The 21007-nt window shown below is 36.7% G+C and overlaps 1 protein-coding gene across 1 annotated transcript; it reads left to right on the top strand.

Moving 5' to 3' along the window:
• The first annotated feature begins 345 nt into the window (after window positions 1-345).
• Window positions 346-19250, top strand: LOC149829486 (AT-hook motif nuclear-localized protein 1-like). Its single transcript, XM_090016211.1, has 5 exons — window positions 346-691; window positions 11367-11434; window positions 16720-16851; window positions 17707-17868; window positions 18550-19250. Exons 1-5 carry the CDS (start codon window positions 346-348, stop codon window positions 18850-18852), a joined length of 1011 nt encoding a protein of 336 aa, XP_089872337.1. The 3' UTR covers window positions 18853-19250.
• The last annotated feature ends 1757 nt before the right edge of the window (window positions 19251-21007 follow it).

The following is a 21007-nucleotide window of genomic DNA, read 5'->3' as shown; positions in this document are numbered from 1 at the left end:
TTTTGGTGCTCCCCCGATTAAAATAATCCTTAATTTCACGATATTTTCCTCCCCACCCACCCTCTTCTCCTTCAGGCGGTATCCAGGCGCTTGAAAACTCGGTCGCAGCCACCACAAGGACCCTCTCTCTCTCTCTCTCTCCGTACCGAGAACTCCACTCCTCTGCTAATAATGGTTGTTTCTCCGAGAGACTTCTACTTCGTGCCGGTGGAGATCGTATTCGTCTAGAAGGGTTTAAACCTGAGAGCGGTCGGCTTCTTCTTCTTCTTCCTCTTCCTTGTTTCTTTCTCCTACGCCCTTTTTCTTCTCTTTTCTCTCTCTCTCTGTGTTGGGGAATTTCTATTCATGGAAGGGAGAGAAGGGATAAGCTCTGGCACGCCGGATCCCGCCGGGAGCTACGGGACGGCGGCAACGGTGGTGACAGGAAGCGGAGGCGTTTATAGCGCATCTGCAGCGGCGGCGAGGAGCGAGAACCCCACCGGCGATGGTGGTGGTGGTGGCACTGGGATGATGAGCTTTGCAACGACGAGCTTCGGCAAGAAGCGTGGGAGGCCCAGGAAGTACGATCGGGATGTGGGCATGGCACTGGCGTTGACTCCGATATCCGCCTCCTCTCCAGCACCCTTCTCACCTAAACGGGGTAGAGGCCGGCCACGTGGCTCAGGCAACAAACAGCGCCTCGCAGCTTTAGGTAACCCCCTCTCTCTCTCTCTCTCTCTCTCTCTCTCTCTCTCTCTCTCTCTCTCATGGGTTCAACATTTTGTTGATCTTCATGAGTGGTAATGTTGAATTACTTTCGTCTCTCTCTCTCTCTCTCTCTCTCTCTCTCATGGGTTCAACATTTTGTTGATCTTCATGAGTGGTAATGTTGAATTACTCTCTCTCTCTCTCTCTCTGCAAAACCCTATCGAGAATTTTTTTTTGGGTGCAGAGGTTAGGTGGGGCGGCGTTGTTTTTGTTATTCTCTAAAAATTTCTAGGGTTAGCTGAACCAAGTCTCGCTTGGTTTGACTTTGGGAGTGGGTTGGTCTGGGTCAACCGGATTTGAAGGATCCGGACTAGTGGGCCAAACTCAGGAGTGTCCCATTCTAACATGGAATCGACAGGTGCAGAGTCTGTCAGATGTGGTGCATCATTTTGTGAGGAGAGAGACGAGGACCTCTTGCAGTACAGTGCCCATTTGGGGTCATCTGTGCTAAGGTTCAGATGATCTGACTTGTGAGGGCGACAGGGGCAAGAGAAAGTAGGAAGCTATCACGATGTTGGTCTTGGAAAAACAACCTTTTAGGAACGGTGGGTGTACGCTTACCGATCGATCACTCAATGCTTCCACAGCAAAAGAAAAAAAGCATGTGTTTGCAGATGAGAGGAGAGGAACTAAGTCAAGTCATAATAAATGATGATATTGACGTTAACAACATTGATAATTTCAGTAACTGTAGTCAAGAAGGGAGTTCATCTGCTTCTTTTTCGGTTTTAATTATCATGTTTCCCTAGATTTACGTTTTCCAAGTAGGCATGCAAATTGTTGGGGTTACCGTAGGGTAGCTGTTGTAATATTGTAGACCCGATATTTTTGTGTTGTTGGTCGGTGTGACCGTATAGCAGCAGTGCCCGATTAGCTTCTGCAACTTGAAGAAATGGCACAATACGACCCGTGTGCTGATGCCCTCAAATGTCCAAGGCTTATTTGGCCACATCTGTCCAAGCACATCACTCATTCCGTCGTTTGCTTTCTTGATGCATTTTCTTCGTTAGGCACGTTGGGTGCTCCATATCATTACATTATATACATACATATATATATATATATATATATATATATATATATATATATATATATATATAGAGAGAGAGAGAGAGAGAGAGGGAGAGAGAGAGAGAAAAGGGTATAACATCAAACACCCTTCTCGTTCTAGCAAGTGTGATCAAGGGTGGCGTGTGCAAAAACAGAAAAAGGGTCTTTGGTGGCGATCTAAAGCCCTCTTTTTTGAGCAACATCGATGTGCAATGCACCTATGATGTCATTCGACGAATTGCTATTTCGATGTTAAGCTTTATATATATATGTATATATATATATATAAAAGAGAGCGAAAGAAAAGGGGATGGTTTATACCTTCAAAATCTCTATATTAGATATGTGTTTTTGGCAAATTTCATCACATCAAAGCCTTAAATCCTAGCAAACATCATTCATAAATATGCTAATTAAAAAAATAAAAGCTCCAAATTAAATATTTATATCATTTCACAAACCAAAATTAAAAACTTAAATTCTAACAAAAATAAAAAAAAAAATTAGTAGTTTGATAACCAAAACCAAGCATTCATTAATTGAATCATGCTTAATGATAATTTAAAAGAAAATAGCGCAAAAAGACTCTAAAACCCTAATTACATGCATATTCATACCATTTGAAAAAACCCAAATCAACACCCAAAGTTCTAAAAGAAAATCATAGATTTAAGCTAATTAAAAAAAACTTTAATATTCTAACCAAAATCAAGCATTCATTACTCATGCTTAATGCTAATTGAATATATATATATATATATAAACCTTAAAACCCTAACTAAACATTCATAGTATTTTCAATAAAAAAACTACACCCTAACAATACATTACGCTAATTAAAAAAAATAAAACAAAACCCTAAAATTAAAACCCTATCAAGCCTTTTGAAAAAAATTGTTTGAAAAGGAGACTGGTGTCTCAGCCACCAAAGCTAGGGTTGTGCTTCAAACAGGTTGCTGGATGGCAAACAACCATACCCAATTCAACAAAGTTGAGAGAAAGAGAACTTCAAGGGAGTGTATTGTTGGTGTCATCGAAGAGAGAGAGAGAGAGAGAGAGAGAGAGAGAGAGTTGGGGAAGGGGATGTGGAGGGGAAGGGGCATGGGTCGGGTCTGATTGTGCCCATCTTGACCCGACCTTACATAAAGTCAAGGTGGACACAAACTACTCACCCAAACGGGTTAGGGTGGGCACCCCCAAACATATTAATAGGCTCTTGATCAATTTTTTTTGATGTGTAGATAGGATTTTACAAGGATAAAAAAAATCATGGGTTGTGAAATTTTTGAATTTTTTTATGTTATAAAATATTACTTACACATCATAAAATTTTGATCCAAAAGTCTAATCTAGGGGCGGAGCCACATTGGGGTCAAGGTGGGCACGTGCCCACCTTGACCCCAATGTGGCTCCGCCCCTAGATTAGACTTTTGGATCAAAATTTTATGATGTGTAAGTAATATTTTATAACATAAAAAAATTCAAAAATTTCACAACCAATGATTTTTTTTATCCTTGTAAAATCCTATCTACACATCAAAAAAAATTGATCAAGATGCCTATTAATATGTTTTCAACAATGGAAATTACATCCATATAGCCATATTTGTCAAAAAAACATATCTAACATACAAATTTTAAAAGAGATGCCATGGTTAGAGCATTTAGTGGGTGGACCATATATATATATATATATATATATATATATATATATATATATATATATATATATATATATATATTGTTATGAAAATTGGTAGTTGCTCACTCATTAGGTGCTCAATCAGAGGTCACTCATGCTCAGTGTGATGGACGCTCAACGTTATTTTGCCCAAAAAACTTTTATTGGTGCAAATTAATCATATTGAACACATCTGCAGGGTCATATTTGCCAAAAACAACCCAAAAACACCTATTTGGTTGCAATAGGCTGGCGGTTGGCTAGAAAAGTGGTTAGGCACCATTTTTTGGTGATTTGACCATACAAATGTGTGCAACATCTTTGATTTGCTAGAAACCAACCCTTACATTGTGTTTTTTGACGAAAATATGATTTTATAACATTTTAAATTTATGGTGAAAAATTCAGTGCATTTTTAGTGTTGAGTGACCTCTTAACACACACACACATATACATATATATATATATATATATATATATATATATATATATAGAGAGAGAGAGAGAGAGAGAGAGAGAGAGAGATGTAGGATCGCAAGTCGAGTGGAATGCTGCTGAGCGTCCATCATGGGAGTGACCTCAGTGAAATCCCCACAAAAAATGCTGAAACAGTAGCGGTTTTGGACTGTCGCTAAAGCCCTTTTAAAATGTCACGCACGTCTCCTGAGAGCGTTAGCAGCGGTTTCAATCGCTAAAGCCCTAAAAAGCACAAATCAGCATTTGTGCGCATTTTTTGGGCTATTTCAGCGTGATGGCCGTCCATCACTGCATCATCCCACCTTAGCTGCGCACCTAAGGGTTGTGTAGCTATATATATATATATAAGAACGTATAATGGTATTAATCCGGGCCTAGCTATTAATAAGCACCAAATTTCCAGGACAGTAGTTACCAAGTTTCATCAAGACCAAACGATCTTTGACAAGAAATGCACTTCAACCTCAAAAGGGACAAAAAAAGGGGAAAAAAGAAGTAAAAATATCTGATGCTTATTAAAGTTGATATCGGAGGTTTTGAAGAAGATGAAAGAAACGGACACACACACAGAGGAGGTAAATATTTGAAACATGTTTTTTTTTAGTGTTTTCAGCAGGCCACGGAGGGGTATGTTTTGAAACATCCTACTTTTGATCTCGTTTCCAAATTTGTTGTATGAACAGACCTAATTTTCCAACTAAAACTTTTGCACCTTTTTGAGAAGTCTAATGTAAGAATAATTTTGCTTCTTTCTGTTGGTATCTGTTCTTTGCTTAGTTTGTGCACTCTTAGAGCACAAAATAATAATTTTGCTTCTTTCTGTTGGTATCTGTTCTTTGCTTAGTTTGTGCACTTTTAGAGCACAACAGCTATCTACTCTTAAGAGCACAAGGGTTATCCACTCCTCTCCGCTCCCTAAGAGATTACCCTTACGGCTTGACTTGAGAGATTTAGCAAAATGGTTATCCAGTTTGGTTATAAGAGAAGTGTTAATGATCATGGTAAAGAATAAAGAGAATTTTTTCTATATTAATTATGTTGAAGATCTTATGATTACAAAACATGATGATGAAATATCTAGACTGAAAGAGTATCTTCATAAAGTCTTTGAAGTTAAAGATCTTAGCCCACAGCTTATGTAACATACAGTACTTCTTGAAAGGTGCCATATTCATGTCTATACTGGTCCCGGTACTTCATATTACTAGTCAAACTACTATTGGATTGGATTTTAACCAGGCCCGTCCTATTGCCTATTATGCGTGATCATTTTAATCCATTTTAGGATGCATAAAGCATTGCTAAGAGAGAGAGAGAGAGAGAGAGAGAGAGAGAGAGAGAGAGAGAGAGAGAGAGATGGTGTTTGGCATACCTCCTCGGGGTGGCAATGTGTGGGCAGGTTTTATAACCCATGTCTCCTCCCTCTTCTTTTTTGTTAAGAAAAGAGAGTGGGGAAAAGGATATGAGTTTGAGTTTGGATTATAACCCAATTGAATTCATTATATATAAGGAAACTGGAATATGTAAACCAGCAAAATATGTAAACTAGTATGAACCAAGATTTTTATATGGTTTTTTGTAAATTTAACCTTGCTGATGCATTCGGCGTGGTCCATCTGCTTGGAATTGTAATCATATCAAAAAATGTGATTTTGTATGCTTGAATATTTATGGAAGTTTTCAGCCATTGATTTTGAAGCCTTAAAAGATCCTTTCTTTTACATCAAAATCGGATGATCTAAGAGTCTGTTTCTATAAAACCAAGCATCACATTTGTACGATGAAATTTGAGAAAAAAAAAAACTATGAAAATCTTGATGCATACTAGTTTACATATTTTGTCGGTTTACATATTTCAGGTACCTTATATATATATATATATATATATATATATATATATATATATATATATATATATATATATATATATATATATATATATATATATATATACACACACATACACATGAAAGGAGTATCATTGGACCCTCTTTTCGTCAGACAAAAATCAGACGTGTGGCCTTGCACCGTACATCCTTTTTTTTTTTTTGAAAAAAAATGAGTTTTAGCGGTTTTGAACTACCGCTAAAACTCGCTTTTCCTCCCAGGTCTTTAGCACAGTTTTGTCCACCGATAAAGATCTTTTTTTGCATAATTTTTTTTGCGCCACGCGATCAGCAGTGCACAACTGTCTGAATATCATCAAACACTTTAAGTGTCTGATGATATACCCTACTCTCTCTCTCTCTCTCTCTCTCTCGCTCTTTATATATATATATATATATATAGAGAGAGAGAGAGAGAGAGAGAGAGTATGTGGTAGATACCTACCACTTTCATATTTTTCTTAAATTTGACCATAAAGATGTGTTCCACATGCTTGATTTTATAGGAATAAACTCTTGCATCATTCAATTCTGACATACAAGTATCTTTTATAAGGTTTAAAAATTGATAGTCTGAAATTTTCATAAATATTCAAGGCTTAAAAAAGTGTATTTTTTACTGAAAAACATGATCAAAGTATCATTTTCTAGCAATTCGACCATGCCGAACACATTTGCAGGGTCAGATTTGCAAAAAACAACCTAAAAGCACTTGTTTGTTTGCAGTAGGCTAGCAACAAGCCAAAAAAGTGGCAGGCAGCTACCACTTTCTGTGCCTGACGCAAACAAACGTGCACCGTGTAATGAAATAGAACAAATACAAATAAACGTCACTTATGGACTTGTAAGCATACAACCAATCAAGAAGAACACTTGATTGATCAAGCCACACCACCCACACGAGGGTCAAAGTATTCTTGTATTGCATGAAAATGCTCTCTAGAAGCATTGGAAAATACATGGGCTCAAAGGCCCTATTTATAATACAAAGGGGCATAAAGGGAGCAACCCAACTAGCTGTCGGGCTTTGTAACCGTTGGGAGCAGCTCCACCAGCTAGTTGGAGCTGCCCAGTCAGCATACACTAAAAACAAAAACAAAAAAAATGAATTAAAAAGAAAATACATACACAGTCAGCCCCTAATGGGTTGTCGCCTATTACATAGTGAAATGATCGGAATACCCTTGATAGGTATTCTTATATATATATATATATATATATATGTATATATATGTATTAACACCCCCCTCAAACTCACTGTGTAACAACAGAGAGTTTGCCAAGTAGGAAGTGAAACCTAGGTGACAGGAGCACTTTAGTGAAGAAATCTGCTAGTTGATACTCAGATGGAATATAAGGCAACGTGATGGCCTTATTCAGAAATTCTTCACGAACGTAGTGGCAATCCATTTCAATGTGTTTGGTCCTCTCATGAAATGTATGATTGCTTGAAATGTATACAACGCTCTTGTTGTCACAACATAATCTTGAGGGTTGTGCAATGTGAACTCCTAAATCCTCTGATAATTGTCTCAACCATACTAACTCAGATGTAGTTGTTGTCATGCCACGATACTCTGCTTCAGTGGAAGAGAGGGATACCTTATGCTGCTACTTGCATCGCCATGAAATTAGAGAATCACCTATAAAAACACAGGAACCAGTGGTTGAGCGTATATCTTTCACATCCTCCCAGTCAGAATCAGAATATGCAATAACTTCTAATGAGGAAGAGAATAATAAAAAAATAATCCATAATTAATAAAAAATTTAATATATCTAATAATTCTTATCATAGCACTCATATGTCCTATGTCTTTTAGTGGGAGCATGCTAAAATTGACTAACATAATGAATAGATGAGAAATATCAGGACGAGTAATAGAAAGATAAGACAAAGCTTCAATCATTTGTCGATATAGAGTTAGATCTTTCAGAGGTTCTCGGTCATCTTTCTTCATTTTCGCATTTATTACCTCTAGAGTATCAACTCGTTTTTCATTTGAGAGTCTTGGCCGTTCTATGATATCTGTTACATACTTAGTCTGCGAAAAAAATAACCACGAGGTGAGTAAGTCACTTTTGTTCTAAGAAAATATTGTAAAAAACCAAGATCTGTCATTATCAAAATTGTCTTTGAGCACATCTTTGATATGATTAACTTTCTGCTTGTCACCTCCTATGATAATCATATCATCAACATAAAGAAGTAGTATTACCATTCTTGTATTAGAAGACTTAACAAACAATGCAGTGTCAGTATAACAAGATTTAAAATGAAGTTGTGTCATCACACTATTGAACCTATCATACCAAGCCTTAGGGGCTTGTTTTAAACCATACAAAGCTTTTCATAATCGAAAGATTTTTTCATGTGCTAAACTTAAACCTGGTAGAGGATCCATGTAAACTTCCTCATTGAGATTATCATTCAAAAATGCATTTTTTACATTCATTTCAAAGATTGGTCATTTTTTAATTGATGTTATAAAAATAAGGGTTATAACAGTGGTCATTCGAGCGGCTAGAGCAAATGTCTCGTCATAGTCTATCTCATATTCTTGACTGTATCTCTTGGCTACTAACCTAACTTTATATCTTTCTAATGTCTCATCCCATTTAGTTTTTATCTTGCAGACACATCTACATCCTATAGTTTTCTTTTAGGTAATGTTTGATTTTTCTATGTTTTTGCATCTTCTAAAGCTTCTAATTCATCATTCAATCGCCTTAATCCATTCTTGATGATTTTTACCATCGTGGTAGGATGTTGGTGTGAAAATATCTTCAAAGAGACAAAGTGCATAAAAAGCACTAAGTGTTCAACGTGTAATGTGTGCACAAAGGCACAAGAAGAACACTTGAAATAAGTGTGCTCAAAGGCACAACACATACAAGAAATCACAAATGCACAAAGGCATAAAAAAAGAAATAGAATGTTTATTGAATAGGAAAGAGATTTTGCTCAAAGCTTAAGAAATACAATAGGGTTGAGCCCCTATTTATAATACAATGAATGGAGACCTTGGAGGGGCTCCATATAGACGTTTGAGCCCCTCCAGCGATCACAATTGTGATCATTGGAGGGGCTCAATGTCTATATTGTGGGCTCCAAAGTTTAAAAAGAAAATAAAAGAAAAAGAAAAATGAGAAAAATAAAAGAAGAAAAAATACAATCATATTCCAAGGAGAATATGCGTAAAAGTGGAAATGATAGTTTTACCCTTATAGGATATTACAAAAATTATATATAATATATATATATATCTATATATATAATAAATTTTAACATCCCCCCTAAAACTTATGGTATGATGACCGAAAGTTTGCCAAAAAGAAAATTGAATCTAGGTGAACAGAGTGCCTTAGTAAAGAAGTCAGTCAGTTGATATTCTGTTGTCACATAAGGGAGATTAATGACTTTCTTCAGGTATTCTTCTCTAACATAGTATCATTTCATCTCGATATACTTCGTGCGCTCATGAAACGGGTAATTCTTGACTATATATTGCACTTTTGTTGTCACAACACAGTTTTGTAGGTCCTAGAACACGAACCCTCATATCTTCCAACAATTGTCGAATCCACACAATTTTCATGATTGTAGTTATCATGGCTTGGTACTCAACCTCGGTAGAAGATAAAGACACTTTCTGTTGTTTCTTGCATCTCCAAGAGACTAATGATTTACCTAAAAAAATACAAAAACCAGTGGTGAAATGACGGTTATTTAGGTTACCTTTCCAATCGGAGTCAGTATAAACAATTAAATTTAATTCGGAAGATGAAGATAGAAATACTCCTTTATTTATGGTCCCTTTTATATATCTGATAATTCGAAAAATGACGCTCAATCAAATTATGGAGGCTCTTCAACCTCTTCTCAAGGGATCTATTTTCGAGGCCGTCGTGTCAACCTTCTCTCCTCCCAGTAAGACTTCTTGGCTTTTAGATTCGGGTGTCTCCTTTGATATGACTCCAAATATTTTTGCTCTTTTCGGATACACAAAAATGCCCTTGAAAAAAAAGTAGCACGCATGTGCATCATAAGTGAAGAGTGAAAAATGCCCTTGACTGGGAAAGGTGAGAATAACAATATCCTATACACTCTCCAATATTCTTCATGTATGCTTTAAGCATATTCGTAGCTAAACTAATACGCTAATAATGTGAGACTTAATAATATAGCCATTGTTGTCTAGACACACTTTGTACAATGTTATAGTATTTGGAAAATTATGTATTTCAATAGGTGTTATATATTTAATTAAGTCACTCGTCTCTCATTCCACATAAATGAGACCTTAAAAATGTTGGATAAGCATAAAATTTTACTTAAGTGGGCCTACAAAAGTTTCAGAATGGTTGATGACCTAGTTATTTTGTTGATTGGTGGGTGCATGTACTTAACTCCAATTGGATCGAAGTTCAACTACTAGAACACTAGAGTTGAGCACCACCATTGATCCACAAGGACTTTGGGGCTATCTTGGATAATATAAAGTAATAGTGAATTATTGGACACACCATAGATATCCTACATAATGGATCTTGTCTCTTATAACTTGATAATAGGGTAATGGTGCAAATGGTTCTCAATCGACAGATTTCATTGCCAGTAAATAGATGGTAAGTTTATCCTAAACATCACACCCAACAGAGATAGGCAAAACACCAGCCTGTCTGTGACATATCAGAAATGTTGCTTGATTCATTATGGGAAAACTTGAATTATCTAGTGTTTTGTAATATATTGCATTGTCAAGGACATTATACACTTGCCCAAGTCTATGGTTGCACAAATCACCCAGCCTATAAAATTGGGTGGTGATGAAAATTCTATCCAACAATCACTGCAGGTCAGTATTAATCCCTCTATTTGTTAGATGCCAATTCCATACACCAAGAACCTAGCCTGTAATATAGATGTATGTGGATAAGCAATACTACAAGGGATCAATATAGAAGACAAGTTCATGATGAAGAGCCTGTGTAGTTTAGATTGAACCAAAAAAGAATGTATTTTTTTATGATCAGTATCCATAGAGCATGAAAAGCCATGCAATGCATCCAAATTTTCTTCTCTTTTAACTTCAAAATGTGGAGAAGAATATTTTGGCATTCATCAAAATTAGCATATTTGGATATTATAGCCTCTTTATTTCTATGTGAAGTATTATCTTTTTTTCTCCCACACTTTGGGTGGCTTTAAGAGAGCAATGCCTGGAATGCATCCTCCTGTTTGTACCATGTTTTTGAATTACTTTTTATACCAGCAGATTCTTTTGTTGTCCATAGCACAAAGCACGTGCTTGCGTGCACACCAATACAAAAAATCACATGCACATAAACAAATTAAAGCAGTTTAAATTTGTATCTAAAGAAAAATATTTATGGCAGTTGCTATGCTTAAAATCCTTGCTTTGCCTTCTTATGTTCAAATTACAAAATGCAAAAGAGAAACCATGAAAGCAGGTGATGCTGGTTGTTTGCGTCATTTATTTTTCTTTTTATGCCTTCTGTAGGAGAATGGATAACAAATTCAGCTGGGGGTGGCTTCACTCCCCATGTGATCACTATTGCTGCAGGAGAGGTAACTTCCTTTTCTTTTTATCCATTTCATTTCTCATGCTTTAGCTTCCAAACTGTGTGATGTACTGCCATTATTTTGTCATCTTTTTAATTTATCTGTTTAGGAATTTTGTTCTTAACATTGAGCATTCTCCATAGCACACGGGTTTAACCCCTTGGTTTATTAAATGATCATTTCTATCAATGGATAGTTGAGTGTGATTTTCTCTGTGTTGCATACTGAAAGTTAAGATTTAGGTGTAGGAGATATAGGGGATTAGGTTTTTGACTTTGACTTTTAGATATACTGAAGTATACTTTCTATGCTCACTTAGTGTGTCAAGCTTAGTCTGTTGTGTCATTTTATGCTAGACATTTTAGGTTGCTGAAGTTCCTTTTTTAAGTATATATAATTCAGCGGATGAGAGATCCGAGGATCTCTCATCGGACTCGGACCTCTCTCCATCGGACGAGAAATCCTCGGATCTCTCATCCTTCCCATTATATAAGGGATTTTAAATCCCTGATATAAAATCTGAAGTTTGAATAACTTCAGACATTGGTGTGGTGCCCATGCCACATCAGCATACCCCACGCCAGCTCAGATCTGTCTGAGGTATTCAATCACGCCCATAGGATTAGTGAATAGTATTTAAACGAGTATTCATGATTTGTCTTGTTTCTCTTTTAGCTGTCAACAAATGATTTTATATGTTATTTGGCTCATCAGTTGATTTTGTCTGGTGTCTTTTAAGCTGTGAATAGAGATACTGAAAGATGGTGTGTATCATGAGTTGCTTATTGAAGCAAAAAGGAAAAAGAAAAACCAGAAGAATTTGGTTTATTAGATATGCTTATTTCCTGTATTTGGTTCATTTGCTACTTGTAATCCTCACAGTTGCTGATTTGACATCATTTTCTTTATAGCTGTTTTTTTTTGCCTTTTAATAAACTATCTTCTTTTCTGAGTGGATGTTAACAAGACAAGAAAAATTTATCTTGGTGTCTAATCTTCAATTTGGGCTGCTTCGAAATGCTTGGACCTAGATCTGTTCCACTGAATTTGTCTGACAGTGAACATCTTGCTTTTTTATTTCAGTCATTTGGTCTACATGATGAAGATGAAGACTTGATTTTTAGGGATATATGAAAAACTTTCTTAAGGTTGTTTATCACCATTATGTGACTATTTTCTGTTGATTTAACTGCCTTGGTACTTTTGTATCATCTTGTATGATTTACTTTGGTAACAAGCCATCTATTTTGCTGATATTACTGATAGGCTGACAGACCTCATATTATTTGATGGTAGCTCTCTTTTGGATGAATTGTACCATTTATTGGTTCTCCATGTGCTGTTGATGGTACCATTCTCAAAGGTACCAGAATTGCTAGTGTTAAACTTCATTCTAAACAGTTCAGCATATTTCTGCTATAGTGTTCATCTTTTTAGTTTACTTGCTATGAACCTCATACAACAACAACAACAACTACGCCTTCATCCCAAAACAATTGGGGTCAGCGATATGAACCAAAAAAGAAATTCATTTTGGGTCTTCCACATGAATCCTTTTCCTCCAATCATTTCTATCCAACGCCATGTCCTCAGTGAGGTTCAAAGCATTCATATCCTTTCCTATCATCTCCATCCAAGTCTTCCTAGGCCTACCCCGACCTCTTTTAACTAATATATTTTCCCATTTCTCCAACCTTCTAACTGGAGCATCATTAGGCCTTCGCCGAATATGTCCAAACCACCGTAAACGATTCTCTCGCATCTTATTTTCAATGGGTGCAACACCTACCTTCTTACGTATCTCTTCGTTCTGAATCTTATCTTTTATTGTATTTCCACACATCCATCTAAGCATCCGCATCTCAGCTACACTCATTTTTTGAATATGATGTCTCTTGGCAGCCCAACATTCCGTACCATATAGTAAAGCGGGTCTAATAGTCGTCCTATAAAACTTTCCCTTCAACCGCAATGGCATTCTACGATCGCACAGCACTCCAGTAGCACTTTTCCATTTCATCCACCCAACCTTTATCCTATGATTTACATCTCCATCAATTTCTCCATACTTTTGAATGATGGATCCCAAATATTTGAAATAATCATTCACCGGTATATCTTGCTCACCAAGCTTCACTACACTCCCATCACTACTTCGTTGCTTACTAAACCGACATTCCATATATTCAGTCTTACTCTTACTCAACTTAAAACCTCTAGCTTCCAATGTCTGTCTCCATAATTCTAACTTAGCATTAACCCCAGCTCTAGACTCATCAATCAAAACAATATCATCAGCAAACAACATACACCACGGTACATTTTCTTGAATTGATCTCGTAAGCTCATCCATCACTATTGCAAATAGGAAAGGGCTTAAAGCAGATCCTTGATGTAACCCAACCGTTATCGGGAAATTGGTTGTCACCCCTCCACAAGTGCGGACATTGGTTACTACTCCTTCATACATATCTTTAATTATACTAATGTACTTGAGAGAAACACCTTTCTTCATCATTGTCCACCAGAGAACGTCTCTAGGTACTCTATCGTATGCCTTCTCTAAATCAATAAAAACCATATGCAAATCTTTGTTCCTCTCTCTATATCTTTCAATAAGTTGTCTAAGAAGATGTATAGCTTCCATAGTTGATCTTCCAGGCATAAAACCAAATTGATTCTCCGATATCATGACAACCTTCCTCAACCTAGACTCAATCACCCTCTCCCAAAGTTTCATAGTATGACTCATGAGTTTTATACCACGATAGTTTGTGCAATCTTGTATATCACCCTTATTCTTATATAAAGGCACCAAAGTACTCTTCCTCCACTCATTAGGCATCTTATTTGTTCGCCAAATCAAGTTAAAAAGATTTGTCAACCATTCTAAACCTTTCTCTCCCAAGCATTTCCAAGCCTCGATAGGTATACCATCTGGGCCAACTGCCCTTCTTGATTTCATTTTCTTCAAAGCCTCTGCAATTTCTTTCTTTTGAATCTTGCGCATGAAGTCACGATTTATCTCATGAAAAGGAATGGAGAAGTCTCCAAGATCTTGAGCATGACTATCATTAAATAGCTTATCAAAATAATCTTTCCATCTCTCCTTAATCTCCTCATCTTTGACTAAAACCCTTTGCGTTTCATCTTTGATACATCTAACCATACCCAAATCCTTCGATTTCCTATCTCTCATCTTTGCAAGCCTATAAATATCCTTCTCGCCTTCTTTGGTATCCAACTTATCATAAACCTCCTTATATACCTTAGCCCTCGCGTTTCGAACAACTTTTTTAGCTTCCTTCTTTGCTATCATATACTTCTCCAAATTCTCATTATCACGACTCTTACTTAGATTTCTATAACACTCTCTTTTAACCTTAATAGCTAATTTGACATCCTCGTTCCACCATGATGTATCCTTACCTAGTGGTGCACCGCCTTTAGACTCACCCAATACCTCCTTAGCTACTTTTCTCATACCACCCGCTATCTTATTCCACATTGATTCTGAATCCTCCTCGAGACACCAATCAACTTCCTTAACTACCTGCTCTACAAACATTCCTTGTTTAGCTCCTTTCAGTGCCCACCACTTAATTCTAGGATCTATCCTATGTCTATCCCTTTTGCGGCATTGTCTAATTCTAAGATCTAAAATTAAGACTCTATGTTGTGTAGCTACACTTTCTCCTGGTATAACCTTACAATCGATGCAACAACCCCTATCTCTCTTTCTAAGTAGGAAAAAATCTATCTGACTCGTATTAACCCCGCTATGAACCTCATATCTTAGTTTATTCATTTGAATTGCAAATTTCTATTTGTGGTTGGTGGTGGCTGTGCTGCAATATTTCCAATTGCTTTCATGCCTGAAGGCCTGCTCAAGTTGCTTCATGACATAATTGTCCATATAGGGAAATATATGTTGATGATTGATGCCTGTACACAACAAGGTTTTACAGAGTTTGCAACGAATTCAGTGTTCATTGCACCTCATGACATCTCAGTAGCCTTTGAGTGGCATGAGATACCAAAAGCATGTGCTTTTCTCATGATTGCTTTTTTCAAGAGTGATCTACAATGTGTCATTAATCCATTACAAATCTAAAGTATAAGGCCATGGGTTAAACGATTTAAGAGATTCCCTGATGTAGTTGGTTTTGAGTGCTATGGAGATCATAATGTAGGGCCTACTTTGGTTGTGATAATAAAGCATGCCAAATATGGAGTTTTATGAGAGGAAATATATTAACAAATTCTGGTATTATATCTTCTGAGTGTTAGCTGTCTCCATTTGACTGACTTATGATTGTTTAGTGGTGTGTGTTATGGATTTCTTCCGCAAATTTGATCCTATCACATACACTACTTTTCTTTCCTCAAAACTCCCAGTGTTGCCTTTAGGAGAATATGGAGCCATAAATGTGTATTGTGCCAGTTATTTATGTTTTTCATTTGTAGGGCAATTCCAATGCAATACTTTCTTTGTCTTCCTATTTTTTATCTCCTTTTATATTTTTGTGTTTTTAGTTATCAGAGGTAGTTTAGGTATTTATTTTTTAGGCTTGCACTTAGTTACATGAGGTGTTCTCTTGTACTCATTCATCTGTGCTTGAGAATACAGCTTTACCGCAAAATTGTTTTATAATTTCCATGGTGCAGACACATATATCTTTGTTACGCATCACATAAAATGAATTTGGTGTTCCTTTAAAAAAAAATATATTTCTTTATTACCATACAATAAATAATTATTTTTTCAATATACTATTTATTATTTATTTCTCAGGCATTGTCTAGGCATGACGGGGGACGTTATGGCCTTCGTGCCTGACTCTGCCTTAAATTTTTTACCCAAGTTAATGTTCTTTAAAATTCCTAATGAATGTGAAGACAAATATTTGTGGTTTTGTGTTTTAAATACTAGTGGGATCTGTGATATGCTCTTTCTATGTGTTAATGATGGTTGAACCTGCCCTTTTCTGCTGGTAACTTTTTGTCCGCTTTCAAGTGTCATTTGTTTTTTGCCATGTTCTGTGCTTGAATTAAGTTGTCTTTATTTCAGTTAGATGCTGATCTTAGGATGCATGTGGCCCTGTTATTAATTGGATTTTATAACATATGATAATACATCATTGTAATATACATTTGTTTTTCTTGGTATCAGTATAGAAATATATAATTCTTCTGGCAGATGTCTGAATAAGTTCAGATTCATACCCCTGCACCTGCGGATATGTTTCTGCTTCATACTTTCTTGGTGCTAACATCTTTTATCATCATAGGATATAACAATGAAGATAATGTCTTTCTCACAAAAAGGGCCCCGGGCTATATGTGTTCTTTCTGCCAATGGTGCCATTTCTAATGTCACTCTTCGCCAGCCTGATTCCTCTGGTGGCACCTTGACTTATGAGGTATAGTCACGCCATGTTACAATAGAGCTTGATTATGAGATAGCATTTAGTCTTGCTGAAACCTGGTGCATTCTATGTCACATTGTGAATGGTGAAATTCTGCAATCATGGAGATTTATTAGTGCATTTTGTATTCCATTTTTAAACATAGGTCTAATGTAGAATATCTTGTGTCTATAAACTTGAAAATTTCATTGTAAGAATCCACTTCAATTTTGCTTTCCAGACCTATCAAAGGTAATCGAGGTTGGAAATGATCTTAATCAGGAGTCACTGTCTCCCTATAATGTCATTCATTTTTTGAATTGGCATTTTCACTCTTTCATTTTATTTGTTATTTATTTTTCAGATTGATACATGTTGAGGTACCTGCACAAGCATCAATCTGGACATGGTCTTCAAAACGTTCTCTTACCTCATTCATCTTTTGAATTAGAAACATTAGATCATTCCAATAGTTGCAGAATTCTTAAAGATGCAGATTTTCATGATTATGACTTGCAAAGGCAATTCAAAATCCAAATTAGAGCAACAAAATTACGAGATGAACTTGGTTTGTTTTCTCATAATGAATATTAACATCAAGTTTTTGTTTTTGACTTACTGCAGTTAGTATTTCCAGACTTCTATATTTAACTGCTGAAATATTTTACTAGTTACTAGAGTTACAAATTCTACAGGTAAACATGGGAATACATGCATCCATTGTCAAGTGTCTTGCCTCCATAAAAATTAGACATATTATTTTTTCATGCTCCAAAGAAGGGTTTGGTGTTCTCCTGGAGTCCCTGATTCTTTATGAATTTCATCTTTGTTGCTTCATCTTGTGGTACTTATCTACTTGCTTTTTGGCAGGGACGCTTTGAAATACTTTCCTTGTCTGGGTCATTCATGCTGACAGAGAATGGCGGAACTCGTAGTCGCACTGGTGGGTTGAGTGTTTCCTTGGCAAGTCCAGATGGACGCGTCGTAGGAGGAGGAGTTGCAGGTTTACTAACAGCTGCCAGTCCAGTGCAGGTATTGCCTTACCCAGTAAATCATGGCATGTTGCAAAAAATGTACTTCTGATGTGCAAAACTGGAAGCACATGATAAAATATCAACATTTAGTTTCTATAAATAAGATGAACTCTCTAATGTCGTAGGAAGGCAATGATGTGATACAGAGTATATCATGGGTTCTCTCTTCATGTGGCAAGGAAGTGAAGAAGTGGATGCTCTCAATAATTATTGACCTTACCTTCTGGATAGAAGTTCAGTAGTAGGAATTTATGTCTTGTGGCTTGTGGAAATTAGGAAAATCTTGTCTCAGTTCATTTGTCGTATAGTATCCATCTGATAGATGGTTATGTTTTATTACAACAGCATTTCTATTTGGTTATCTAACTTCTTGATTACCTTCATCCAATTTGTTTTCGAGATCTCTATTGGTGAATGCGGTTGTTGATGGAATGTTGTATTTATCAATTATTCTTCACTAGTAATTGCTATTAATGGGATAGACCTTAAAGTTTTCTTGCCTTTGGACAAACATACAATTTGCTTTGGACTTTGTGGTTGTATTTGTAATGCAGGCCAGCCAATTCTTGCTGGGTTTTTAGGTTTTCCAAGCTTTGCAAAACAGCAGTTTCGGTCTCTTTCTACTAGCAGAAAGAACTGAGGTGAACAACTAGTAATATTTGGTATTATTTTATGTCAGATTGTGGTCGGGAGTTTTATGCCAAATCATCAGAAGGAGCAGCTTGTTAAGAAGCCAAAGTTTGAAGCCACAGGTGGCCTTCCACAGATGGTCATGTCATTTGTGCCAACAGCTGCAACTCCTATTTATAGCTCAGCCATGGATGAGCCCCACGATGAACGAGGTCGCCCAGTTTCTGCTAATCAACCACAGAAGCCCATAACTTCCTACCATGACACTGATGGATGGAATGCTTCTCTACACCCATTGTCCGAATCAAGAGATTCAGCAGATACTAATGCCTCCTTGCCGCCCAAAGGGTAGTCAGTCAGTTAATGTAGAAGCTATTAAGCAACCTGGAGGCTTTGGAATTAATTAAAAGAATTCCTTTTGAAACAAGGTTGGCTTGCTGGTTTATGAACAGCCAATGGAACTCCCATGCTGGAGTAGGGACTGACCGGTTGCTGATGCCATTTGGTTCTCTGAAGAGTTCATCAGAATTTGACTGACTACCCTTTCAAAGTCTGCCCAGGGTCATCGGTTTTTCAGGTATTCATTTCATCTCACTAGGCTAATTAGAATAGGATGCTCTTGGATGTTGAAAGTCTAATTTGTATCTTTTGCTCACATGTAACTCTTGACTTTTGTGGTACTGGATCATGTGTACTTTGTGTTTCTTTATTTGTTTTGAATGCCAATGGCATGTGTTTGTCATTTGCTTATCTTTTTGTTGCGTTAATTTCTTCTATCCAGTGGTCATCCTTTTCTTAGAAATTTCTAGTAGTTTCTAAGAACCATCTTCCCATGTGACTTGGTCATTTTCCTGGTTTTCTTTCTTCTGATAACCATGTCTTGTCCATTCTCTTTTAGACAAATTGGTATGTTTCCTTTCTATTGTAATTCTTTTCTCTTATTAGGAAGTTCCATAATCATACCAATCACTGATAGTGATATGATACTGGTAAAATGTAAATGTGTGGGACCTGGACGATTGGTTAATTTCAGATGATCCAATAATCCGTGCAAGTCATGGTTATTTGAAATGCTCAATCCTTTTTCATAATCGACTACCCGAAATAAATAAGAATAATCTTTGTGGTGGTGAAGCTTGTGTATTTCCTTTTATTTGCTAGTAGATTGTGTTCCTTCGCCCGGCTACAAAGGCGAAACACTTAGCTCTCTCAAACCACACTCCTCAATACACCCAAAACTCTCATAATCCAACTCTTAAGGGAGGTGGTTACAAATATCATGAAGGACATAAAACTTTATCTGGTACAACAGGAAAAATTACAAAACTAACGGCCCGGTCCATCTGCACCACCACAAGCCCCAATTGAAAATTCACATTGTAGGGTAAACAAAATATTCAAGACACCCACAACAGCTTTAGGAGGGCAATAGAATGTAACTGCCTCCTTTTCCCTTTTAAGTGTGCATCTTTATAATCTTATCCTCAATGTTTACTTGGCACTATTACCTGGCTGTTAATTGTTGTATCAACTTGGCTACCATTATGCTCTGAAGCAAATATGCCTATCTGAGATGGGTACCATTCTCTGATCGCAGCAAGGTCTCAACTCCGGAAACAATACATGACCATCTCATCTCAGGCAGAGCCCATTGGTTTTCTTGCATCTATGTCAAATAGGTGCGGGTGCGGATGTGGCGATGCAGCACTTTAAAAAAACTTAGGTGCGGGGAGGGTATATATGTATATAATATATAATTTTTAACAGTTTTAAGTTAATACTAATAAAATAAAAACAATTATCATATCATCAATTCATCATGCATAAATTCATGCAATAAATCAAATTAATAATCTACAATTGCTATTCCTCATCAATAAAAAATAACACTACTGGTGCGAAGGTACATATATATAAATATATTTTATATATGTATACGTATATGTGTGTGCCTTTATGTATTTATATATATAATATAAATAAAACAGGAATTCGTTAGGGTTAATTGAATCTACTTTTGGACCTCAGTGTGGTTGACTTCACCTGACACAAAGAAAGCCGTATCCAAGTGTCGACGTGGGTGCGGTGACCTGTTAGAAGAGTCCCTATTACACAGCTTACAATAGCGGCCTTGAGTTGGTCTTTTTTTCTTTCTTTTTTTACTCTCTTGTGCTTAAAAGGGAAACTTCTTCAGCATGCTGACTTACTGACTAGAATACAGGGAGTATGCGTTCTGTCGGGGCTTAAATTACCAAAAGAGATGACCAAGGGGGCTCTCCCAACATGATTTTGTGGCGTGTTTGCATGCTTGTAACCAAGATGATCCATTTTGTTCCCCAAAATTGGGACATGCCAATGTGCTCTTTGTCCTTTTGGGGGGCTCTCTGGCATATTGTAAGGATATTTGCTAAATCAATTGCACTGACAATCTAGTTGGGATGTTTAAAACTTTTGTTGACTCAATTTCATCACATGGTTGTGTTCATCGTTGTTGATTTAGTAGGAAT

The sequence above is a fragment of the Nuphar pumila genome, chromosome 8 (genome assembly GCF_984573655.1).
Source record: "Nuphar pumila chromosome 8, dmNupPumi1.hap1.1, whole genome shotgun sequence".
NCBI classification, from domain to species: Eukaryota; Viridiplantae; Streptophyta; class Magnoliopsida; order Nymphaeales; family Nymphaeaceae; genus Nuphar; species Nuphar pumila.
The sequence above is the reverse complement of the archived record's forward strand: the minus strand, read 5'-3'. Positions and strand labels throughout refer to the sequence as shown.